This window comes from Passer montanus, unplaced genomic scaffold (assembly GCF_014805655.1).
Source record: "Passer montanus isolate IOZ18808 unplaced genomic scaffold, ASM1480565v1 scaffold24, whole genome shotgun sequence".
NCBI classification, from domain to species: domain Eukaryota; kingdom Metazoa; phylum Chordata; class Aves; order Passeriformes; family Passeridae; genus Passer; species Passer montanus.
In genome coordinates this window covers 5721600-5747997 of record NW_024367037.1, presented here as the reverse complement: position 1 = coordinate 5747997, position 26398 = coordinate 5721600, and the positions used below count along the sequence as shown (strand labels likewise).

Sequence of the window (26398 nt, the reverse complement as noted above, 5' to 3'; positions counted from 1 at the left end):
TGTTAAAGTAATAAAAGAGCCCAGCTCCCTCCTTCCTCTTTGCTTTTATATGTCTCGGCTTACACTGCTTTCCTGTCTTTGATGAGTCATTGCATTTACTTTGTACTGATGCTTTTACATTCAGGCTGGAGCATTGATTTTGGTTTCCTTGTTTTCTGATCAGAAGAAGCACAATTTTTTTCCCGTGCAGATATCACTGAATTTTTATCAGATCAGACAAACCCTCGTTTCTATGATTTCACAGGATATGGTATGCAGGTGTATCTGGTAACTTTTGAAAATGCTTAGTGCTGTTTCCTACTAGTAGTCCAGGTCCTGAAGTGATGTTGCTTTATAATTCAGCTGAATATTATAAAGATCTAAAACATAAACAATATAAAATAAAGCAATCAAGTATGAGAATATAAATGAACATTTCAAATACCAGAGACTTCCAACTATACAAATATTAAATCCCTTTTATTCCTTATCACGGCCATAGGGTGGCACTGGCTATTGCTGAGCATTTATGTATGTCCTAGGAGTAGCCCAGTATTTTAAGTTTAGCAGATCATTTTCAGAGACTAGGGATCTGGTTCATTCAGACTGATCACTGGTTTGATCACTCCTGCAGTCAAGTAAAACAGCAGCTTTTTCCTGATGGGGCTCTGATAGCCCAACTCCAGCTCTCCACCCTCCTCTTCATCCAACTACTGCCACTTGCAGCAGAGAGACTGGGAAGAGATTTCCTTCTGCACCTTCTTTGACTTCCTTCTCTGTTCTGCTGCCTGCCTTGCTGCCAGCAAAGGAAAATATCAGGCAGCTGTGAAAATTAATGTGGTCTCACACCCTGCGGTTTCCTCTTCTGGGTGGTGCTCAGTTGTCCTCATGCCTCTTCTCTGTGAACCCATCAGCTGTTGGTGACACTCCCTCAACCTGTGTTTCAGCCCTGCCAGTGGAACCACCACAGGAGGAGCAGTGTGTTGGTGAAGGGATGTTGGCTTTCCCCACCTGCTGCTGCTACTTGCATAAGAAGGAAAACACCCAACCCTTGCATCTTTTTTTTTTCTTTACTTACTGTAGAGCCAAACCTAGAGGTAGACAAAGGATTATTAAATCCTGATGAGCCAGCAGACTTGGCACAAAACCAAGAAAAACCTTGAAATATTGAAAGGCATTGTAAAAAATTGGGAAGCATTAACCTCAGATGATTTTTGTGATGATGAGAAGATGAAAGTTGGAAACACGTAACTGAATTACTGTTTGTAGATATGCAGCACTTCTGAAGTTAAATCAAAGTATCATGTTCACTGTAGTTAAAGTAGTTAATATTTGCCAGATTAGCTTGAGGCATTTCGATGTAGCGTGTAGATAACAGTGGCACAGCGTGCTTACACAGATGAAATGAGACATACTCACATCCAATGCTTTTCACAGAAACACACCATCAGCACAGCTCCTCTTTAACCTGCAAAATCTTATTTTACTAATACCTTCTACAGATTATGTTGTAACAGTGCAGGAAGTGATTCATTTTAGACATACAAATGTAGTTATACTTCAAAGTGCTTTATCACTTTTCTGTTTCAACTTTACGTACAGCAAGTGGGTAAAACTTCAACAGCATTTAGCTGTATGAATTAGCCCCATGGGCTATGCCCACTGTGGTAGCAGATCTATTTGTCAGCAGAATTTCTTCTCACAGCCTACTCTTATCAGAAGACAGATGCGATTACTAAGCTAAAATGGTATGTGAAAACATATGGTGTTTTGGAGCTGCTTGGTTACTGTGGTGGATAAATAGCTCCTGACCCTAACCAGGAACTTTTCATGAAAAAAGAGCGGTGTCCCTATGCCTTATAAAGGCATGGGCAGGCTTATTCCAGCGCTCAAGAAGGGGCGGTAGCGAGGGTTTTTTTTCCAGCAGCGGTCGCAGGCGAATGAAGAAGTTGAGCTGAAACTGCGAACACTTCATCCCGGCACTGAGCGGCAAAACTCTGTCAAGAGAGGAGGAAGCAGGTGAAATTAAAAAAAAATAAAATAAAAAAAGAAACCCACTTGGTCATGGGGAAATCAGGTGAGCAAATGCCTTCGTGCAGTTGGCTGTGTGTTCGCACAAAGTCCGTGCCTGGTTTTATGCTTGGAAAGCGTCGCTAAAGCGTTCAGTGGCTTTCCTCGGAGAAGGCTGCTTTCATTTGTGCATGGTACAGTCTGGGAGGAGCTTTCTCTCTCACAAAGGGTTGGATTGAAAAAAACGAAAAGAAAAGCGACCCCCCTCCTAGCCCTGCTCGGTGTAGAGGTAGTTGTATTTCATATACAACTTTATAGTATTTTGTAACCTAAAGTACTTTTGCTTTGCTGTAAAAAATGACTTTGAATCCTGTAGCTTTAAACTTATTTTGTGTCTTGCTGTCTGACAAAACTTATTAGCCTTGCAGATAAGCAGCAGGATGCTTCGAGGGGGGTAAGCTTTATCACCCTTCCTGTCGGAAGGATTTAGATGTAAGATCTGGTTACTATTTAACTGCGGACAGACTTGTTCGGCTCCTAAGTCTCTCCCCAGCTGTGCGCATATTCTTTAAGCCTTGCCCTGCTGCTGCTGCCTGTGCTGTTGGTTCTTTTCCCACTGCTGCTTGCTGTCTGTGTGCTCTGCTCTGTTTGGACTGGAGAGACTTCTCCAAAGCTTCCAAGGAGCCAGAGACTTTCAGAAGGGAGTGCTCAGTGCCCTGGGTTTTCTCCACAGTTGCCCTGTTAACGCCAGGTGTAAAAAACTGTCCTGAATTTCTGAAACAGCTGTGAAACTGGATGGGACTTTTTGTTCTTGTTCTTAGGGCATTGTTTCTGTAACAAATCAGAGCCTGGTGGTATGTCGTCTGTCTGTCCTGTGTGTGAACAGCACATACAGGGACATGCTCAGCAAAACCTAGTACTTGATTAACTCAGAACTATAGGCCTCTTCAGAGAAACTTAAGGAAAATCTTTGTGTGAGTAACGCTTTAAAGGGCCACAGCATGAGTGCATCGGGATTTCCTTTTTTAATTTTTATTTATTTTTAAAGGTCAGCTTGCTGCATGAGATCTGAGTTGTCTGCAAATGTGACTGTAGAGGGTTTACTGGTATGACACCCAGACCAGACAAACCACTTGCTTTTTTTTTTGGCAAAGTCCAGCTGCCAGTGGGTGGGTTTGGCCTCATATCATGATAGCTAGATTGGGATAAATAACCCTATAACAATTTAAATAAGCATAGTTGCTGTGAAGTATCAAGCTCAGCACTTACCATGCTAAGTACAAATACCAAATCAGTGTAGTTAGTGCCAGTACATTATATTAGCAAAGCATATTGAACAAAAGTAGTAGAGGTACTCCACTGTGCATCTCACAATCCCCAAAGGAATGAAAATCTCCTTTTGTTTTAATGCATGAAAATTGCTAAAACAGTCATAAGGCAATTACCATCTTCATTTTTTCCTCCTGCACATTTATTGCTGTGCATTAGTTGATTTTTATAAAGTTAGGAACAATGGCAGACCAGAAACTCCCTTTGCCAAGGCTTGGGTAATGTTTGCATCCTTAAGTGGTTATACAAAATAAGCTTGAGATCTAGGTATGTTTTCTATTAAGAATGTTTTCTATTTGTGTCATGCTTTTCACCTTAAGTGGTTATACAAAATAAGCTTGAGATCTAGGTATGTGTTAAGAGTGTTTTCTATTTGTGTCATGCTTTTCAAACCAATGTTAAACTAGGTCTAGGCTATTGTCTTTGAGCTGTGTGCAATATTTTTAGATGAATCATAAAACTGAGATCCTGTCCTGACAATTGGTGTATTGACTAAATCCCATCTGCCCTTTCTAGTTCACTGAAGTCTTCAAATTCCTGTCTGAGATCATTCAGTGTGGTTTGCCTTGGAATGGGGAGAGCAGCTGTTGTACAGAGTAGTGCTTCCTCTGTGTTTTGTGTGAAATATAGAATGTGTTCCCGCTCTAGTACTCTTAAGGTGTGATGCAGACAATTTTCTCTGTACTAGGATACGTGAACATGTAACAGGTTGCATGACATGAACTGTTTTACCTCAGAACAGATTCCTTGCTCCTCTCCTTGGTCAGAAAGGTTAAGGCAGAGATTTCCTGAAAGTTTAATTTAAGGATGCTCTAATTCATGACAAGTGGGGCCACTACTTTAATAGAAATGAGCAGTTTCTTTAATCTCTTGGTTTCAGCAAATCTGTCTTGAGGTCTAAGTATCCCCATGCAAAGAAAACCTGCTATTGGAAATTTCAGTTCTTCAGTAAAAACTCTCCAGTAATGTTGTATTACTAGTTGTTAGATTATATTTGAAGCAGTGTTCATTCCAAGTGTCAGAGCTAGAGACTTAGCATTGCTGTGTTTCATTGGATAGAGCTGAGTGTTGAAACCTTCGGTGCCTCTGACTCAGCTTTCTTCCCTGAAAGCTGCAGGCTGATGAAACCAAATTCATACTGAAACTTCCTTGTCAGGGTAAGAAAATGCCTCCCGTGGTCATAACTCCTGCAAATACTTAAGCCAAACACAGAGACCCCCTTTGCCCTCCCCCAGGTCTTCCCTTTTCAGACACCATTTGGATTAGTGAGGAGTGCAGGCAGCCGTCCCCACAGATCCCAGCTAGCTCTAACCAAGAAGACAAGGATAATATTTCTGCAGGACAGGAGGGGATGGTGAGCTGGCAGTTCTTGGCTGCCCTGTTGCTGAGAGTGCCCTGCTGGCAGGGCTCTGAGCCCGCTGCAGCTGTGCGCGGCCGGAGGCGGGGTCCTGCGGGCAGCCCTCCCCCCATGGGAGATTCTCCATCCGTCCATCCATCCATCCATCCATCCATCCATCCATCCATCCATCCATCCCCGCCAGCAGCTGCAGGCGATGCTCAGGACAGCAGCTGGCTGCAAGATCTGCTCCTCCGCTCTAGAGCACGTGGATCTCTGCTGAGCAGTGGGAGTCTCTGAATAGGCTGGGATGGTGGTAGGAAAGGCTGCTAAAAGTCTTATTTCTCCCACTTCCCCTTCCTTCAACCTCGTGGGGGAAGGGAGCTTGTCCCGCTTGCTCCCTACGGGGTAATAGCTCTCTTTATTCTGGCAAGTGTGTGCAGACGGTGTCAAGGTCAGGCTCAGTAAATACTGTAATCATTTTACAGAATTTGGTTTTATTTTTCTGCTGTTTTCCCTTTTTTCTGCCACTTCTGCAAATGTAGGCGGGACTCCATAGAAAGGGCTGGGAGTTACCCACTGCTCTACGTGTTGAGTCAGTACAAAAAACAAAGAGGGGCTGAGAAAGGGTTTTAAGAAAAGGCAAAGAGACAGGAACCAGACTCGATGCAGTTTTCCATGCTGGTTTTAATCTCATTTAGAAGCATGCGCTGGTTTTTAACTCTTAAGATGCATCTTCAGTGTACTGTAAAAAGGACTGTTGTGTTTTCTGCAGAACGAGCTAAGTCTTCAGCTGAAATGCTGATTTGCACTTCAGCATCCTGGTAAGAGACAGACATAGCAGGTCATGACAAAAATACAGGCATACTGGACAAGTGACCTGTTTCCTTTCTGAGAAATCAGATACTCCCGAGCTGCCAAAATGAGAAAGAGTCATGCTGGCTGCTTTTACAGGACTAGTGGGGATAGGGAAGATGGATTGTTCTGAACTGCTAGAAACTGAGCTTTTGTATTTGGTAACATTAGGACATTTGCAGAACTTTCCAACACAAGTTACTGTCTTTTTCTTTACACCAGAACTGAACTGGAGGGGTGGTGGGAAAATGACTTTTCAAAGTTAATTTAATTTGTAGTCCCACATCTCCAGTTGTATGCAGAAGACATTGATTGCTGGGTTCAAGTTCAATAAGTAGCAGAGAAAAAAAAGTCTTCCACGAATATGTCAGGCTTTTACAGTATTCTGGGTCAAATTTTTACCTGTCTGTTGAACCATCAAGGTTTTGGTGGAGGAGAAGAATGCAGCAGCCACCCCATGCCATAGTGGTTGCTCCTGTCAGCTGTTGGATTATACCCTTAGCTCCTTGTGTTCAAGGCAGATAAAACTGAAACAAGTGGGAAGGGCTCAGGAAGAATAAGATAGAATATGACGGTCTGCAGTAACTGAGATACCTACCAAGGTTTTCCATGCCATTGTCCTGTATCAAAACCCCCCCCCAAAAACCAACAAAACAAAACAAAAAAGCCCCACCAAAAAAAAAAAAAAATCCAAAAAAACCAAGCCACAAACCAAAGAAATCCCATGCAAAGCCTGCATTTTCTGTCTGTACAGTTGGTAGTGTCTGTCTTGCCTGGGTTTGAATTAGCTTCTGTTGCTGCTCTATGTGCAGGAACAAAAAGTATGAGAAAACAAGTATTTTGATTTTAACTGTTTTGTTGTTTATTATTTATCTCAACAGGCCAGAAGGCTATGTCAGATCTCTCCTTCTGTAGAGGCTGTGCTGTTCTCTGAAAGATAAGTTGGAGCCTATCTCTGTTCTGTTTTTACAGGCAGATGTAGGCAAGTTCTGCCCAGTCTGTGAAGGTCTGAACAGCAGCCAGAGCTGGGCTAGGTGGCCCTGCAGAGGGGGATGAGGTGAGGCTGTGTGGGTGCCCAATCTCACTGGTGCAGAACTGGCTCCTTTTTAAGCAGGTGTGAGGAGGTTGTAGGAGTCTGGGGTGTTGTGTAGGAAGAAAATATGGGCCTGTTTAGGTCACTGTAAACATTGAGTGTATCCCTGGAAATGTTCAAGGTCAGGTCAGATGAAGCTCTGAGTAACAGGGTATAATTGAAAATGTCCCTGCTCATTGCAGGAGGATTGGACTAGATGATCTTCAAAGCTCCCTTTCAATCCAAATGGTTCTATTAGTCTGTGATTCTATTAAATAAATACCTTTTAAAAATATTTTGAATTGTGAGAACTGGAGTTTAACCTCTTGATCAGAGGGATGAAAAACAGATGGTGTAATTGATTGTAAATGTGACTAAAGAAAGATTTCTGCACCTCCCTGCCTGACTTTGGGTACTGGATAGGGGAGTTCACACACATCAGTGATCAGAAGAAATGTGCATGGCCATATTTCCATGCCTCAGGGAGGTGCATAAATAAACATACTTTAAACATTGCCACAGCTATCTTGGATGTCCTTGGCAGAAAAGTACTGTGGGAGGATATTGGAGCTGATGAGATTAAAACTAGTTCAGGTATGCTTACCCCAAACCATGATAGAACATGAATGGTAGAGGTGTAAAATGCAGGAGCATATCCCCGGAGACGTGGGTGTTGTTCTGTCTCACTTTGATTCTTGTTTGCAAAATTCTTCACTTTCCAAAGACTTTGGTTGGCACCACACAGCCAGCAGTGCTATGTAAAATGAGCTTGGCACTGGGTAAAAACAAGGTTATGTCAGTTGCTGTCCACATGCAGAGCATAAGAACATGCAGCATCCAAAATATGAATAGAAAAAAATATTCCATTTCAATTAAATTACTTCTTTTCAATTACTCAAAACAATTGATTTCTGTTGTTACTCATTAATAAATATAGTTTTGCCTTATATTTTTCAATAAATTTCTGTAATTATAAACTCTAAGCATATACAGCACTGGGGAAAGAAGAGATGGAGAAGATTACATGAATTACTTCTCCTGCATAGTGTGATTCTAACACATTCAGGTCACTTATGGCTTTGTGTTTGGAAGTGCATGTGCCCTAGGGATTCTGTGGCAGTTGGATTTAAGAATAGGAGGTGTTTCTGATGGGAGTCTCCTTGGTCTTTTTAAAAGGGATAGCAGCACGCACATTAGCTGCCTACAAATGTTGTCCGTGTGGCATGATTACAATATTCAGGTGTCCTTCCTGGCAGAATAGTAATAAAAACAACACTTTTGATTGTCTTTCATGCAAAGCCAGGACTGGCTGCTCTGGAGATGATGAGCAATCAGTTCCAACTTTATGTAAGATGAATGCTCCATGGAAGTGACTGCTTGCTGTTCCGATTGTTGGTCAGTTTGGAGGAGACGGGCTACAAGCCAAGGATTTCTTCTCACACCCTTGTCTCCAGTGAAAGTGAAAACTTGCTTCTGTCAGTGCTCAAGACCCCAAGACTGCTGATTAGTGCTGCTTGTTTTGTAAATACCTGTATCACGGAAGGCTCTGCTGCCTCTCAGAGCTGTGCAGCTCCAGTTTACCAGGTGTTCCTTTTTAATCAGGGCAGTCAATTGCCTTACTGTTTATAAAAGGCCTTAAGTGAGGAAGTAATCAGCACTGTCTATTATAGCAAGAATAGGATTTGCAATCAAATAGTGACACGACTGATGTCATTGAAACATTACTGCATTGGCAGCTTCATATTCTCAGGCCACATGCCCCAGATTGGGTTTGGGGGAAAAGAGTGTGTTACGTTGTGTGGCACAGGTAATGCAAGGTTATTAAGTTGCAGTTTGCTGTAGAGCAAGCCCAGATATTAAAATGTGTGGTGTTCTTGTCCATCAGATGCAGTTAACTCAGACATCTCACTGTTGTCCTGAAGCTCATCCCAGTGATAAGCAAGTGTGTGAGCAAATTCAGGCAAAACTGAAACATCACAGAAACTCCTTCCTGAAGGATCTCCTGAGCAGAAGAGAAAGCTATTTTGAGCAGCAAACATAGGAACGTTCCAGGAAACTACTCCCATTTAAACTAGTATCTAATTATAACTCCCAATTCCCTTCACTTCCATCAGCAGTACTTTCTCTTCTAACTTTTAGTAAGGTTACAGGATAATTCAGGTTGGAAGGGAAGTCATGTACCACCATTATGATATCTCTCATAAATGACTATTGTGTACAATGGAGACCTTGCTCCTTTACTGAATTCTTGATTGTGTAAAAGGAGACAAGGAAACCCCACCCAGGATACAATACTTTCTAAACATAGTATGATTTAATCTTTTCTTTCCTCCAGGATTTATACATGGTTTCATTTATTCTGCAAATTTCCAAGCAATCAGCCAGTTATGTTAGAGAAAAGGGGAGTTTAACACTTGGGGAGATAAGTTTTTATGGCTGGAAATATTTCATGAATTGGAGTGTCAGATCCATTTTCCCAAATGACATAGAGCTAGTCTTGGAATCTCCAAAAGGAGGGCAAGAGAGTGCCGTTAAATATGTGGAGAAAGAAGCATGGAACATTCACTCCCTGTGTTGCTGCAGACACCAGCCAGCATGAGACCACCCTGAAGCATTTGTGGCTTCAAACCAAAGTGCTGAGTCAAAGTGCAGTGGAACATGACTGTCTTCTTAACATTTCTCATATCAGTTAGACATCTATCACTTCTCCATAGAAGGAATGCTATTCTCACAGTGGGAAAGATTCAGCTAGGGATGGTTTCCAGAGAGTTACATTTCAAGTGTGGATAAAGATTAATAATGTCAGCTCTCTTAAAAGAGTCTAGATGCAAATGTGGTCTTTAGAAGCTGGGATCTCCTTTACTTGAGAATTTTGTTTGTTTCCAGTCGGTGAATATACTTTGAGAAGTTTGTTCACAATAAAAGTATCAGTTACCTGAGACAGTAACAAAGGACTTTTTGATGTAATTACTTTACAGTTCCATAAACATTCTAATTATTTTTTTCCACAAACCTGTCGGGCATACTAAAAGATGCATTTGCTGCATTCTTATTCCATAACCCACTTCTGCTACCAGGAGAGAGTAGAGCAATTCTGCAGAATCCAGGGAAACTGAAGGGATTTTGGTTTTAAACTCAGTGTTTAAACAATTACTTGATTACTTCTTATGTGTTTTCTATCTACTTTTCATCTGTCCTCTCCATGTATTCTGGCACTTGGCTTCTGTTGTAGTTTAGGAATGGTTTTCTCCAGTTTAGTGTTCCTACTGAAACCTCCCCAAATGATGCACTGCTCTCTCATTCTCCTCTCTCCCCTCCCATGGGTAGCTGGAGAGGAGAATTGGAGAAGCAAAAAGCAAAGACTTGTCGAGAGAAGAACAATTTACTGGAAACAGCAATGAGAGACAATTTACTGGAAACAGGAAGAAAACAAAGAGTAACAGCAACAATATTAATAGAAATATGTACAGGACAGGTGAGTGATTCATATGCAAACGCTCACTACCACTCAGAGACTAAAATAGCTGATCATGCCACACTACCTTGACATGGAAGAGACCCCTTCCCCCATACCTGGAAAATTATGAGGGGTGGTATAGAATAATCTCCAGGTCCTAGCTGTGGTCCCTCCTGGCTATTGCAAAAATTAGCCCTGGTCTGGCTGGAAGCAGGACTGTTTCTTTCTGCCTGGTTCTGGGCCCAAAACAGTAACATGGAAGTAACATGCAGTGTCCTGTTAATAAAAGAGCAAATTTCTAGGAGGAGGAGGTGCAGCTGACAGCTGCAAAGGTGATGCAGGGCAGCTCATGTTGTGGAACGCATGTTCAGACAACTCACCTTTGTTTTGGTGCCCAAACTAAAGTAGAAATGGCAGAAGAAGACAGCTCTAACAAGAGGCTGTATGGATTCAGGCATGAAGAGCTCTTCATGCAAGAAAGACTGAGTAGATTGGCACTGTTTAGAGACAGTAAGAATAGAGAAATAGGATTCTCTGAAAAACAAATGTGATGGGAAAAGGCAACCTAGATTCCTGTGCCTATTTTTGCCTGCCACAGAAAGCTGATCAATGAACCTGGAAGTCCAAGAGCATAACAGCTGTAAGGTATGCTCTGTACCACATCATAGCCTAGAAATTCATTGTCACATGCTGCCATTATCTTAGCCAGTGTTCCAGAAGAATAAGAAATGGAGGCAAATAATTGAATATTGAGGAGCCAGCAACTGTATCTAATACCTTCAGTTGTTTTACTTATTAAGGTGTGTAATGTGTGTAATGATTCATGACCAAGCTTAACTCTCTGGCAGTAGAAAATAATTTTTTTTCTAGCAGCTTAAGCAGCTTACATGAAGGGAAAGAAGTACGTCTCCACAGCTGTTTGGGAAACTGTTCCCATTTGGGTGGGAGCCTGAAAACTCCCACTAACTTGCACTTTTAATGCCTGGCTTCTCAGTATGTGGAACACCAGTAAAATGGAAAAACTTAACATGCATTCTGAAACAAATCTGAAATATATCTGGCACTTGGGCGTCCCTCTCCACACATCATCAGGCACGGGAAAAGCTGTACAGAGGGAGGTGATTAGCACATGAGCTTGAGTCACAGAAGATAAGCATTTCTATAGCAGCCACCTTTGAGGGAAGGGGAGGATGGAGGTTCTCCAGGGACAGCATAGCAATGCCTGTTGCAGCTAGAAGCAACTCAGTTTTGTCCATGACTTGTTACTCTTTTTAAGTCAGAAAGTTAGTACAGAGCTACATTATGCAGTATTTCTGTTAATGTATGGACTGGGCACTGGTGAAATCTGTATTTCAGTTGATTTTTTTTAAATTAGAATTTCAATTTGATGTTGTCATTGAGAGCAAATTATTTGGATAGAAACTTCCGTATTTGCAGGTCAGATTGTTTATCTACGATTTCAGTGCTGAGTGGGTGAGATGCTAACTCTAGGTGATAACAGGCACAAGTTCAGCATGGTCTCAAGAGAAAAAAAGTAGTCTGGAGTATGTAATGCAACTTTCAAAGCTGTGTTTTTCAATGTCTTTATTTATAGGTTGTCTTAACATTTCCTTGCTGGAAACTTGGACCCCCTGCATCAGGGAAGGGCATGAACTGGATGTAGGCTTGCTTTCCTCAGTGACTTCTGATAGATGCTGTAGAAATTGGCTACCTCTGTAACAGAGCAGATGAGAGGTTTAGGACTCTGGCCTGATAGAATCAGTGAGCTGTAGTAACAAGAGTGATGGGACAGGTTCATTAGCAAAAAGGAGTTTGTGTGCTTGAATACCAGAGTGGAGGTGCTTGTTTTCCTGGTGATGTGCGACTTGTGATACATAAAATTGAGGGAGAACTGAAGAGGAGGAAGGTGGTGAGCAAATGTCACTTTGTTCAACAGGGCTGCTGTGTTACACCAACAAACTGATACCAAAAGAATGAACCTGAAAGCATGTTATGGAGAATATGTTAGATATATGTCCACAATGACACTTTGATCAGGAAAGAGTCAACCCAACTTCAGACTGTGTTCAAAAGACTTAAGGTACTGCATGAAACCGTAATGGCTTTCTTGTGTGCATTGGATACTGAGATTATTTTAGGCTGTATTATCTGTGTATTATTATCTGCTGTATTATCCCAGTGCTATTGAGGAAACTGGAGAGAACTCCAAGAGCAGCCTAAAGCATGAGGGTGAGCTTAGGAAAAAGTTCTGAGAGCAGCATGTGCAAACTGACAGCTCTATTTTGGGGAAAGTGCATCATTACAAACAGCAGAAGAGAATCATGCTAATACAGCAGAGAATGATTGATTTTAGTTGTCAGGATCAAGTAGTGAGAGGAAGTTGAGAAATCTAAGGTTAATAACAAGAAACTCTTTCTAGTCATAGGAGCTGTTTGGGTTTCCCAAGTGTCTTACGAGGAAAATTATGGTAGTCATGCTAACTGAGATATTCAGAAATGAAGCTGATGAATCATTAATAAATATAAAAACCCATGCCATAGTAGTTGTTTCTTTCCTTACCACTTGCTGTTTGTGAACATTTGTCTTGAGCCAAATAAAGGTGCATTTTGAGATTTCTATGAATTTGTACTGTAAAATTAATTAGAAGAGTGGTGTATGTTTCCAAGTACTTGCAGAGATCTAAACATTTTAGTATCTTCATTCTCTTTAGGTGGTGCCCTGACTAATACAGACAATTCTTGCATAGAGGGACAATAATTTGCAATTTTAATGCATCTCCTCAAAGGACATATTTGTTGCTTACTCTGAGATTGGAATGCTGATGCACTGCACTGATAGCTTAAAATGAAAGTCAGTCTAACTGATTTCAGTTTTAAATTGACAAAATGATTGATTAAATCATCTTGCTATAGAGGAAAGCAGTAAGTATCACAGTTTTATTCAACCTTTGGTGAGTCTGTAGCTTCCCAATGGGAGTGTCTGTTGGAGTTTGTTTCTGGATGGAAGTCAGTGGTTCATTTCATCCTGCTGCCAGGTAATGAGGGTGGTACCCTTAAGTTCTACTGTCCAGCCGGCATCAGGGCTTGGGTTCAGAGTATGTTTTTCTGTCTTCACTAATATCTGTATTTGACAGACCTTTCCATTTTTTTTAATGTGATTTCAGCTTCCAAACAATTTGCTGAAGAAGTCTTGAAAGTACACAATGACTACAGGAAGAAACATGGAGTCCCCCCATTAAAACTCTGCAAGAAGTTAAACAGAGGAGCCCAACAGTGAGTTCAGTCCTTTCTTTTCTCTAATGAGATTTGTGACACTTTTATCTGTTGGGTTTGACTGTGTTTACTGCAAAGATATTTGCCTTTTGACATGCTGATAAACAGTGAAGACTTACTGAGTAGAAAGTGAGGGACTCTACTCTTTCATCCCCTCTTTTTCCATCATATAGTAGTAGCTGGTCACATGGACATATGACCATCACAGCTGTACAAATGGAGCCTTTTTCAGATGTGGACTACATCTGTCTGCACTGGTAGGTGTCCTCTGCAGAGGGCAGTTGTCTAAAACATGCTTCACCACCACTTCTGTCAGATGAGGGATTGTCATCTGCAGGAGAAGATCTACTCCTGCTGAAATAGTGGGAAAAGAACTTTTTCACGGTAAGAAACTGTGACTGGTCTAAGATCAGTGGAATCAGGAGGAAGTAATTTCTGATTAATTTATATATCTCCCAGCCACAAAAGTAAAATATTATATGTCCTCTGTTCTGTCAGGAAGGAAACATCTTGCCTCTACTCCAGTGTTCAAGACTGCTCTACTTCTCAGTCTAATATGCAGTGAATCCATCTTCCTGCTCTCTGATTTGAGTCTTCCTTAAGAAATTCAAGTCCAATACTGCTTGTCCTCTTTACTGTAGTTACAATAACCAGATTAATTCCCTTCTCTTTACAGCAATCTTTTTCAAAAAGTAGATTTAAAAATCTTCAATTACTTTTCATGCTGATTCTCCCAGTACAAAGGAGATAACTGAAATAGTAAATGCTGATTAAACTATTCAGAAGATAAATTATACTAAGTAGTGGGCAGTTTGATCCCTCCTCCAGACATAAAATCTCCTTCCATTGGCTTTCCACCGTGACCATACAGATTCCTCTATGCTGGGTGATTGGGAGAGAGAGATGCTGTAGTCTTTCCAGAACCTGATTTATTGTCCCAGCAAGATGGAACACAGATGAACTGGCTCCTGACTTCTAGATTTCTCCCAGATGTTGTGCTGTACAACAAACCATGTAACTGGCATGTGGACATGTCATCAAGAAAAATCTTGAAATATTGGTGTTTTCACTTTTTTTTTTTTTTTTTTTCAGTATTCCTAAAATGTAGAATGCTAGTGACTCATTCACCAACTTTGTAATCTGCTGGGACTTTCCTTCTGTTCTTCTAAGGGCTTTTTTTGTTTCTGTTTTTAATGCTCACGGTGAAGAAGAGATTTCATTGACTTGTCAATAGCACTTGTTGGGTCTCAGAAGTGCAACACTCAGTTTGAACAAGTCAGCTTGCATGAATAGTTCAGATTATTCTATCGAATATGCATTGCTCCACATTTATCTCTGAGTGTGCTGCTGCCCTTGCTGGGTATTTTTAGATCCTTCAGAAATTTTTCACAGCCCTCTTTGGTCTCAGCTGAGGCCCTCCTGCAATGAACAACAATAGGAAACCTCTCTTTGGTTGAGGTCTGTAACTTGTAAGAATTAAAAGACATGTTCAGAGACTGATAAAACTGGTTGATGCAAGAACAAGAAATATTTTGGTCTGAATAAAATATATGAAATTTAAGAAATCTCATATTTTTCAAGACAGATTTTTTTATGTTCTTAAATTAAAAGAAGATTTTCACCTTTTCTTTGGGTATATCCTATTTATATATCTTTGGTGGTATGTATTTGGGTACTTTTCTCTCTGGGTGCTTTTCTGTGCTTCTCTACCTGTGTTGAAAATGGTATGTTTCCTACTATTTTCAGGCCCAGTTATTGTGACAGGTGAACTGAGTATTGAATTCCTGCTTTAACAAGAGATGAGTCAGCCTCAGCAGGTGTCTGTTTATCTCTGACTGTAATGAAGCACAGGGTGATGATCTCAGATGAAAATCTCATGCTTTCAACTGCCTGAGCTGGAGTGGATTAATCACCTTTTGTCTCAAATCCCTGGCAGCTTCATCCATCTGCAATGTGTACCTAGTTTCAGTCCTGCCTCTTACTTGGGATATGAGGATCCTGAGAAAAATTACAGGACTGTAGAGACAGCACCTAAAGATCCTCTGGTCCAGGATCTAGCAAACTGACAACTGACAAGTTTTCATTATTTCTAAATTAATGGATGTAGCTAATTACTCTTCTTTTTGCTTTGGTGGGAGGATTAGGGCAGAAGGAAATTAGAACCTAATGACTGAAGTACTAGCTTGGGTCAAAATGTTCAGCTGGACAAAATTCATGTCTCTGGCAGATGCCAGTAATTCATGATTAGGGAAGGAGTAGGAGGACAAAAAAAATGTGATCCTTCCTCCATTATTTTCTTCTGGAAATTACAGATTTATCCTGGAAATTACCATTTTACTAAGCAGTAATTGTATCCTCATTTATTTGTTGCTGTTGTTTAATATGCTGTGAAGATTCCTCCCCACATTCATACACTGTGAATTTGCCTCTCTCTTTTTCAAACTCACATGTGCTTAGATACCTGCATTGTCCTGTGGAAATGACTTCTGCTGCACAGTGTGGAAAAAGAGCTTTGTCTCACTTGAATTTTAAATCTGTGACCTGATGACTCTCTGTTGCCACTATAAGAAATAACAAATGGTCTTTCCAATTTCCCTGTCTCTGTACTGAAGCCTTTCCAATGTTGAATAAAGAGAGTAATTGCTTTACCCGTGATGTTCTTCTTAACCCTATTGTTCTAAGAAAATAAAATACATCCCACATTTGCACACATGTCAAATTCTATAGAAACAGTGCTGCTTATCCCTGTGTTGGTTTACACAGTTGTTGCCTCAGAGTCTCCATGTGATCCCCTTCTCTTCCATCTTATTGCCTGGTACATTGCTCTTTTTTTTTACATTTTACTTTTTTTTCTTTTGTAAATGAAGGGGATTTACACTTGGCTGCTTATCCCTGTGTTGGTTTACACAGTTGTTGCCTCAGAGTCTCCATGTGATCCCCTTCTCTTCCATCTTATTGCCTGGTACATTGCTCTTTTTTTTTTACATTTTACTTTTTTTTCATTTGTAAATGTAGGGGGTTTACACTTACTTTGACTGAATTCCCACTTGTGGTTTTTTTCCAGTCTCACTGAGAACATTTAATATACTCCTGTGAGAGACCTAGAAATGCCAGGAGGTGGCACTTGTAGCAATTGCTGTAGGTACTTCCCTTTCCACCACCAGCTGTAGCTAAGGATGGCTGTTGGATTTTCAGGTGCTGGTTAAAATGTGGTGCAAATGGATCTGCCCTTTGATTTCTTCTAGGTCCTTCTCAGAATTTATGCAGATGCTCATGAAAGACAGGGAAAATGTGTTTTTCCTTTGCCTAACTCATTGATCTATGTAACCTTAAAGCATCTCTGGCTTCAGGGCTTTGCAACTTGACTTAAACCCGTCATCTTCCAGCACAATTCCTTGCTTGCATATCCTTCCTTTCCTCCTGTGGTCCCTGACTCAATGTGTGGATTCCTTTGCTAGGTATGCAGAGGAACTGGCTACCACGAGGGTCCTCAAGCACAGCTCTGAGTCTGCTAATGGGAATTGTGGAGAAAACCTGGCATGGGCATCCTATGACCAATCAGGTGAGCTCTCTTCTCTTGTTTCATAGACACCTGATAAATGCCTTATCTCAAGTACTTTGGGTTGCATCTGGTATCAAGAGTGCTGGAGTTTCCTCTATTTCAAAAATGTGTGCAGCATAGCCCAGCCCATGCTCCCTGGGGACAGGCTGGTGGCTGCAGTCACCTATGTGTCCTGAAAGTGAGAAGCATATGTGGGCACAGAGGGAGTAAGGGACTCCTTACTGGTGGTGTGTTATGTCTCTTGGAGGAAGGACTTGGCAGCTACACTGCTCCCTGTGTCCCTTCTGTGGAGCTGTCTTTAGAGCCTGTGTCTTTAGAAGTACTTGTGTGTCCATGCAGGAGAGAAGGAAGTCAACAATTCCCCCTACTTCACCTTTATCCTTAGTTTGTCCCAGCCAAAGAGAGGTCTGCCCACAGCCCAGCTGTGGTGAGGGAAGTGGAAAAATGTCTCTTGCACACTGTACAGCAGTTCTTGCTTGTGGGGGCAAAAGCAGGGGACTGGACACCAAAGTGACAGTGGCTAATGTCCTTCCACTAATATCTTCCACTCTGTCAGCAAACAGCTTTAAGCCCTTTTTCATTATTACATTTTTTAAAACTATTTTACTCCATGTATGTTCTGATGGTAAATGTAATTTGTAACTGGGAGCCTTTGGTTTGGTTGCCCCAGGAGCTGAATTTTGGTCAGGCTGACAGCCTGTTGTAAGCCCTCAGCTGGAGAGAGATTCAGCAGGCTCTTCCCTTCTGCCTCCTTCCAGTGAGTAGGGCTCATGCCTCAGCCTGCTGGGACAGCAGGTGGGATGTATTAAAAGTGACCACTTGCTTTCTTTATTCCAATCTACCCCTGGAATTTCCAGCACAGCCCCAAAGAAACAGAAGCTCGTTTCTGTAGGCTGGAGGCTCTGTTTGAAGGACCTGGAAATTTTAGGGAGTTTTAGTCCCAGGGATGCTGTTTGGTTCCTCTTCAAGTGCCAACTCTAGTCCCAGTTTTCCTGTTGAAGAAGAAACCCATGGTGGAAAAATACAATTTGATCTGCTCATATTTGGCATTCTGTCCTTTGCAAGGGTGTGAGGAAAGGATTCGGAGCAGCATGGGAAAACACAGATGTCCAGCAGAGTTTGCATAGTGGCTATGACTCACTGACTGAGCTTAGCTCTCTTGTTTGTGTTACTGGCCTGTGCTCCTTCCCTTGAGGTTAAAGCCACTGAATTCCCTTTTAGAGAGCTGGAAACATTGCTCACAAATCCTTCTACAGAATGTCTGTCTTTTCACTGGATCTGGTCTGTTTTCTTCAATGCACAGTTTCCATACATAACTTTACAGTTTTGAGAAGCTTTGCTGGTTTTTATCCACAGGATTAAATACCATGTTGAGCAAATTAAGCTACATCCTCTTTTGTTCTGCGAAACATTTCTACATTTCCAATGCAACAGGATCACTCGGAGTACCAGAATGAGAAAGCTAGTTTTTCAAAGGAAGTTATTTTCTCAGCTAGGCATAGTCTTCACCTCTGTGGAGTTGGTTCATTCTTCCTCTTTTTTTCATATAGTTCCCTCTGGATAGTTAATTTGTACCCTGATCAATGAGGCAGAAATTTGGATTAAGACATCCATTCAGAGGCTTAACAAAGGCAGGCAGTGTCTTCTGGTTTCTTTCCCAGATAAAGCAAGACTCAATAAACCTCTAGAATACTTTGTATTCTCTCTCAAAAAGTGATGCTGTTGTTTATTTTGGCTCTTGCTGAGTTCTGTAATAATGCCAGAAGATGCATTTCTTGTTTCAGGGAAGGCTTAAGCTTTCAACTATAAAGCCTTCTAATATGACTCCTCTCCTGGTACTAGAATACCTTGAATTCTATTCAGGATTTTAGAGTTACATAGCCTAAAGCTGTTGCTAGAAATATGTTTATCCCTGTAATCCAAGAAAGAGTTGACAGCTGTTTCCTCCCTCCAGTCCTGCAGGAACTGCTCTGTGGCAGACTTTTCTTTGTCTGTGTTCAAATAAGTGAGCTGTCATCTGCCACTAATGCGAGAGACCGCAGCCTGCCTTGGCAGCTGTGCTTTGTCAGGCTTCTCAGGATTCCTCATCTCATTTCTCCTGTGTTGGGGGGCTGAAGGCAAGCACTGGATGTCTGAGTTCTGTTTGGGATGGATGGTGTGGCTGAGAAGAACCTGCCCTTTTGCTGGTGGAAGCACTATGGTTTATGAAGTCTAGAGAGTTTGTAAGAGAAATCCAGTTAGCTATCCCCCAAATCTGTCACGGGAGGAATCAGGGTCTCCCAAGGTTGGGACTAGTGTGCAGAACAGCACAGGCACTGTCTGTCCAAGCCCTGGAGGATTGTGCTCTGACTGAAGGCCTGCCTTGATGTATCTCTTGCTGTCTAACACCAGGCTTATACAATAGTGTTAAATAAAGGAAAAATAAAGTAAGGACCTGCATGAGTGGTATTGAAAGCAGAAAATTACTTCTAAAAGCCATTGGTAAGACTTTAGTCTAGGTAGATCTTTTATTTCAAAGGCAATGTTAAATCTACCTCTTTCCTCTCAGACTGGTGGAAGGAATGTTGTAAAAACTTAGTTTTTAAGTAGATCACAAGGTGCTGCCCATTTGCAGAGAAATATGGTCTGTGTGATTCTATTAGGATGATTTTAGCAACTTAGTGGGATTACTTGAGGATTTAAGCATTCTTTATATGAGGAGAAACAGTAAGGCTGGGCCCAGAGAAATTAACTGGGCCCAGTTGAAGTGACCTAAATACAGGAACAGGCTGCCACAGCATTGTGCTCCCAGTGGTGAGGCTGGGAATGTGTGTCTTGCACAGGCTGGGAATGTGTTTCCAGCCTTACACACACAAACACACATATAGCATAGACATTTGTTTATGTGCAGAGCAGCACAAATAGATGCAGTCAGTATTAAAATGAAAATGAACAGCACTAGTGGCACTTCCTCTTTCCTTTTCCAGGTGATTCCAATATATGTTCCAATATACGTTACTGGAGTAGATATAAGTAAATTAATATAGTATGTAAAATACAAGTATCTATTTCTCAGTAAATGATTTCAAAGTGGATATAATGTATGTTGTATAGTGTTAAATTACATATGTGTGTATATATATATATATATATATATATATGTATATAATAGAAACAGAATTCCAGTGTGGATCCCAGCAGTAGCTGAGCTCAGACACTCAGTCTGCCCAGTAGCTGTCCCTGGATCCCAATCTCACCAGTAGCTTGCACCTGGACATACCAATTCCTAAGGCTGCAGTTCCACTCCAGTCACCAGCACACACAGCGCATCTCACACACACACAGAGGCCCCTGGCTGCTGACCAGAACCACCCTGCCATGGCCATACACTTCTGCAGCTCCCCCCAGAGCCCTTCACCTGCTCACCAGCTGGTCCCTCTTGTGCTTTGCTGGTGCTCCACAGATGCAGAGGTCCCCGCAACCCTTGGTCTGGTACAAAGGCACTCACACTCTCAACATCCACACAGAATGGAGCTCCTCACCCACAACAGATAAAAATGACATTTAATGAGACAACAGCACAGCTGAAAAATACAGAGCTTGGCCAGGTCACTGCCTACATGCAGTGGCCCCTTGATAATAAGGGGGACATTATTTAAACTGTTAGTCCTACATATGGACTGAGCCCTCGTGGTCACTTCTCTGACCCTCTGAGGAAGCTTGAGGCACAGTCAGTGTGGCCACGTTGCAAGTATGTAGCTTGTGTAAGTAAAATCAAATCCCTTTGCTGGTTCTGGTCCCAGTCTTGGGCAAAACTAGGACATTAGTTCAAGGATCGTTGCAGCAAGTTTTCACCTGAGGAAGATTGCCCATCTAAATTCATTAGAGTGAGATTCAGCCTGTTCTGAAATGAACATCCAGTAAGCCGAGCTGAGCAGGTCATCAGTGAGCTCTCCCTCACTGGGGGAAGGGTGGAGTCAAACTGTGTTTCCATAGTGAAAGTGTTGGAACTCTGAGTGTAGTTTACAGCAGTGCAAAGAGGAAGGGTGATAAAAAAAGCCCAGCAGAATATTTATTAATCAGTCTCACAAGCAGAGCAACAGAATAGAAGCTGCAGCTCTGACTGCAGGGCAGATCCATGTGCTTCTTGAGAGGAGTAAACTTTATAATTTCTGCTCTGATCAGGAATGAGGAATGTGAGCAATTTCTTTTCTGTGTTTTTTTCTTTCTGACTGAAAAGCATTTTGAACAGCAACCAACTTCCTTTGTTTTGGGGGAACTTTGGGAGCAGGGGGAGCAGTTTTCAATAAAACATCAAAAGCAATCAAAACAGACTCTAAATATGACTGCATAATTTATTCCATAATACATTTAAATGGAAATATTGTGGTCAGTTTTCTGGACCAGTAAGTCTGAAGATGCAAGTGGCTGCTAAAGCAGGTAGGCTCAGTGCACTCCTGACCCTTGTGCTGTTTTCTCTCTGGAAGCCTGGAAGTCACTGGGTTCAAAACAGGGATTTTCCTTAGTCTCCTGTGTGCCAGCTGTCATTTTCAACACTGGTTTGGCTTGTGTCCCACCAGGGCACTGTTTACTGCTCTACAAAGGCCAAAGAATCAGAAGAAAAGTATTTCAGAGGAGAGAGAGACTGTTTAATCACTAGGTCCCTATGTGTCTTCTCAGTTGGTAACAGCTTCCACATTGGATCCCCCCCCACTTCCTGTGCCATGTGACAGATACCATTCATTCCCTTCACTTACAGGACACTTCTCTAAAATGATTTCAAGACAAAGTTTGTCAAAAGTTGCATAGTCCTTGGGTGACCTTCTCTTATGCTGGAAAAAAGTCAGTCTTTATTTTCCCACAGTTTACGAGGCCACAACTCAAGGATGGTGACAGCAATGCTATTTAATGAAAACTTGATCTTGCATGTGAAAAATGTAGAATAGTGATCAGCTTCTCTGCTTTAACTGCCTGGCCTCAGTCAGTTGAAAGCTTTCAGCCTTGAAATCTGGGAATTAACACATGATATACTGTGCTGCCCAACTATGCTCATTGTCTTTCAGGTACAGGATTGAGGCAGTCTTACTTGATGCCATTGTTATCTCCCTTGAACTAAAAAGCAAGCAATTTTTCAAATGATAGTATTCTTTAAATTAAAAACAAATTAATTTTTAAGAGATATTGTGTTTTCCAAAACTTCCATGTGCCCTGCAATACTTGCATTATGGAGATTTTAAGTTCTGTCACGTGCAGCCTAGGCACACTTCTCAGAGCTACAGTAAACAGAGTGGGGGTGACTTTCTCTTTAAATACTGTTTATACTATATCACACTGATACATTAACAGAAGGAATAAAAAGCTGGCAGCAGTGAGAATGCAGTCCTACATCTGCTAAAATCTTGCTTATGTAGTATAGTCACTTCAGCACTAGTACACATAGAATACATGGGCTTCATAAGGCCTGATCTGTCAGCAGTCACCTTCTGTAGTTCTGTTACACCCAGCTTACCACAAACCCATCTAAATCCTTCATAGCCATGAAATCTAGAGTGGGACAGCATGATCTGATTGGTTTGTTGTGTGGTTTTTTTACTATGTGCTTTTTCTTTTCCTCTTGTATTGCATAAAAGTCACTATTTGCACTTTCTTTTTTTTTTTTTTTTGTCTTCATTTTAACTTCAGTGTGAGTAAGAAACTAACAAATAAGTATGTGTTGCATACTTCAACCATAATAGAGGTCTACTGGGTTTGCTTTTCCCATGCAAAGAGAGAAGGAAAAGAAGAAAACAATTGTTATTCCTGAAACTTTTTCTTTGGGAGGCAAGAGATGTTTTGTTACCTTTTTATGTAGAAAAAATTATTTACTCAGCACTATTCCTAATGACCAGTGTGGCATATAAGTTCATAGTCCTGCAAGTTCATAAGCCTCTCTAGAGACAGCATTTCATTGAATATTTGCTTATCAGCCATGGCTCTGACAACCAACTTGCCAGGCTAACAGCATCATCCTTTTAGCTGACTTCAGTCATAACAAACTGAAGCTTAAAGAAGTTGATGTAGTGTCTGACTTCTAGAAGTGCACAAGTTTAAGACTTTTTGCTGTAAAATAGCAAAGCATGAGTCATTGCTCTTCTGCAGCCAACAGATCCACCAGGGACCAGCATTCTTCATGATGGCAGGCTTAACAGCTTTGGCAGCTTGCTTTGAAATCTCCTGGCCTTGTGTGGACTATACATCCCGGAATGCTAAGCAGAAATTTAATTATCAAGTTTGCTCAGGGAAAAACCTGACCTCTCTCATCTCCCCAGTGTTTGGCACAAGAATTTCCTAACAACCAGTAATGGAAAACAAGTAACATTTGGCATTTGTCTGCATTGCATCTGCAGATGCTGGTCTGAGCTACATGGCCATAGTCATAGTCTATATACAGCTGTTGTCAGGGAAAGCCTTGGGTGGAATGAGACAATGCTGGACACACAGACTTCCATACAGAAACAGCTCCTAAGTATGAATATTTGAGGTTTCTGTAGCACCCCAGATTATACTGCCTCAAAATGGGCCTTCACAATGGCTTTAGTGCTAGGTAGAAACCACAAAAAATAATGCACTCAAAAATCAGAAATATTCAATGCTGGTGAGAACATGGAAAACTAAAAATACATCAGAAATTTAATTTTTCTTTTGTTTATCTGGAGTTGGAAGGGGTAAACATCCACAGGTGTGGCTTTTTGCTTAGAAAATCTGGCACACTTAGGCATTTTCAAACGCATTTCAAGAGGAAGAAGCTGGTGCAAGCTGTATGTATGAGCCTGATGACTGGAGCACTTATCCAAGATGAGGGAGATGTGTCTTCATTACCTTCCAAGCTGAAAGTTACAGAAGATCTTACTGGCCAGGCTGTAAGTGAGCTACAGTTTTGTGTTTATGTCATGATTCTACAGCACATTTCTTTTGTCTTTCAGGAAAAGATGTGGCTGACAGATGGTACAGTGAAATAAAAAATTACAGCTTTCAAAACCCAGGGTTTTCTTCTAGGACAGGTAAGTCCAGACTGGGAACTGTCTCTTCAAAAAAGAAACTTCTACTGTTATGCTAAAAACTGACAAAATATAAAAAACCCTGAGAAATTAGAAAATAAGCAAAATTTTGGCATTTTTTAGTACTGCATTTTTCCTCTGACTTCAAAGTTTTAAACAGGCAACTTATTTTTAAGGCAAATTAATTTGTAAGAAATGCTAAATTGGAATCATATAGGAGTCTTACTAAATGTACTGTGTTGTTTACATTGACATGTGATTTCTGCTGAATTATATCACTCCACTCACAGAGATCACTTCAACTAAAATTTGGAGACTGGGAACAGGTTGTTGGCTGCATATTGACAATCTAGTGCAAAATGGATTTGAGAATGTTGTTTCTCAAATAGCGCTCAAGCAAGAGTGGTACCTGACCTTGTTTCAGATTAAGAAAATCATGCTTTTCTCCCTGATTTTGGGATTTGCCTATGGATAGTGGGAACAACAATGTGGGGGTGGCTATTAAACTAGGCAGAAGAAGCAACAAAAATAGTGGGGTTTTTGAAGAGTTGCACATGCAAACACATGGGGGAGTATGAGGCAGTTAAAGCAAGTGAATAATAGTCACTCCCAGAACTGCTGTTCACACTGTGGGGAGTACAGACTGTGATGTCTTTGACAAATTTTGCATCAGACACTTATCCAACTACTTCTTTCACAATTCTCCTGCTACATGTTCTTATTTGGATGAAGAACATGGAAATGGGAATAGTAGTATGAAAACGCATCAGGTTAGGGATTTTCAAGACAAAATGCTAGAGGTAGGGTTCCTTTTCATGTCCTTAGCTTGTTCTCATGTTAAACAAAAAAGCAGCTGTGTATTGTTCTTTTTTCCCCTACCACCTCACATGTTAAAGAAAATGTTACAGACTTAGTATCTAAAGGGATTGTTTATGTTTCTCTCTCTTTCTTCAGGTCACTTTACAGCAATGGTTTGGAAGAACACAAAAAAGATGGGAGTTGGAAAGGCATCTGCTAGTGATGGCTCAACATTTGTGGTGGCTAGATATGATCCAGCTGGAAATGTAGTAAATCCAGGGTATTATGAAGAAAATGTTCTTCCTCCAAGAAAATAACTTTATTTTTTTTAAGGTAGTCTTATTGCTTAATGACAAGTGAACCCGGATTTGGACCTAACAGTGTTGAAATGAAGCCCAGTTCAATGAAATCTGTTTGATACTTCTGTTCACGTCTCAGTGTGGAGGAAGCAATTAATTACATTTTGCTTGAGTCAATATGCACATCAGGCCCCTGCTGTTTCTGAGGGGACCTCAGTTTATTTGAGGATGAACTATAAGCAGCATTTCTGAAGGATAAAATGGGTAAGATTTAAAAAAATTGTTTGCATGAACTCTGTGTCAGTATGTGAGTAACCACATGTTGGATGTCTATTTTTTTTTAACAAGCAAATTTATAGCTTTCTGTAAACTGAAGATACCAGCTTGTAATTATATTATATGCTCCCATCTGTCCAATCCTTTTTAGTAACTGTACCTTAGTTGCTCTGTCTTTACCTCCTGCTGTTGTGGGACCTACTCTCTGCAGATGGAACACATGCAAAACTTCCTGAATGAAAGGTATATGCATAAAATGTAGTGGAATTCAGACCTGTGTGTTTTTATTAATAGGATGGATCTCGCAGAACACTAAAAGGCAGCTGGCAAAATTATGGCCATCAAGCAAGCTGTAACTAATGCATGATCTAGAAAAACACCCTATAATTTTTTAATCCCATTTTAGATGCTGATGTGTAAAATATGTTCAAGATTAGTATATATAAAGTTCAAAGTGCATCCTACAGTTTACACTATGTACCTTGTATTATAATCAAATTGTTTACTTCCATTGCATAAAAATAAGATTCTACTTTTTTGATATTTATGCACAAAAAAGTTTCTTTGATGGTGTACTTTGAATTTTATTTCTCAGTAACTTATTTTTAAGGAATATCTTTTAAAGGTGTCATGCTATGCAAGCAATAACATTCTCAAATCATCTCATCTTTAATAATGTATCAGTAGGGGTATTCACATTGTCATAATTAAGAGATGTATGCTCTTTATTCATGTTATTCAATAATAGTATTATTTCATGTGCTGGATTGATGCCTTGAAAACAATGAAGATTTAATTTCCTTAAGAACAAGCCAAGCAAAAATTCTGGGGACAATTTTTCTCTGATTAAATGTGGGTTGAGCCATTTTGGCCAGGTTCATATACTCCCAAACTCAATTTGGGAGTTTGTTTTCTTTGTAAAAGTTTCTCTAGACTTTTGCTGGGATTCTATATGCCATAATCTGGTTCATGGACAGTGCCATTACAGAAATACTTGTTTTTGTTTACACAGTTATAATAAACTGCACTCTTATGGCTTGATTATATGTCACTGGGATGCTGTTTGTTTTTTTTTTTTTTGCTGTAACCAAGAATTTGACACATATCATGAACAACTGAAAAATAAATATTTTTGAA

At 40.8% G+C, this 26398-nt stretch overlaps 1 protein-coding gene across 1 annotated transcript; it reads left to right on the top strand.

Moving 5' to 3' along the window:
• The first annotated feature begins 921 nt into the window (after nt 1-921).
• GLIPR2 (GLI pathogenesis related 2) lies at nt 922-26398 on the top strand. The gene is made up of 5 exons (XM_039711163.1): nt 922-2056; nt 13202-13310; nt 16769-16872; nt 23814-23891; nt 24843-26398. The coding sequence occupies exons 1-5, from the start codon at nt 2044-2046 to the stop codon at nt 25001-25003; spliced, it is 465 nt and encodes a 154-aa protein (XP_039567097.1). The 5' UTR covers nt 922-2043; the 3' UTR covers nt 25004-26398.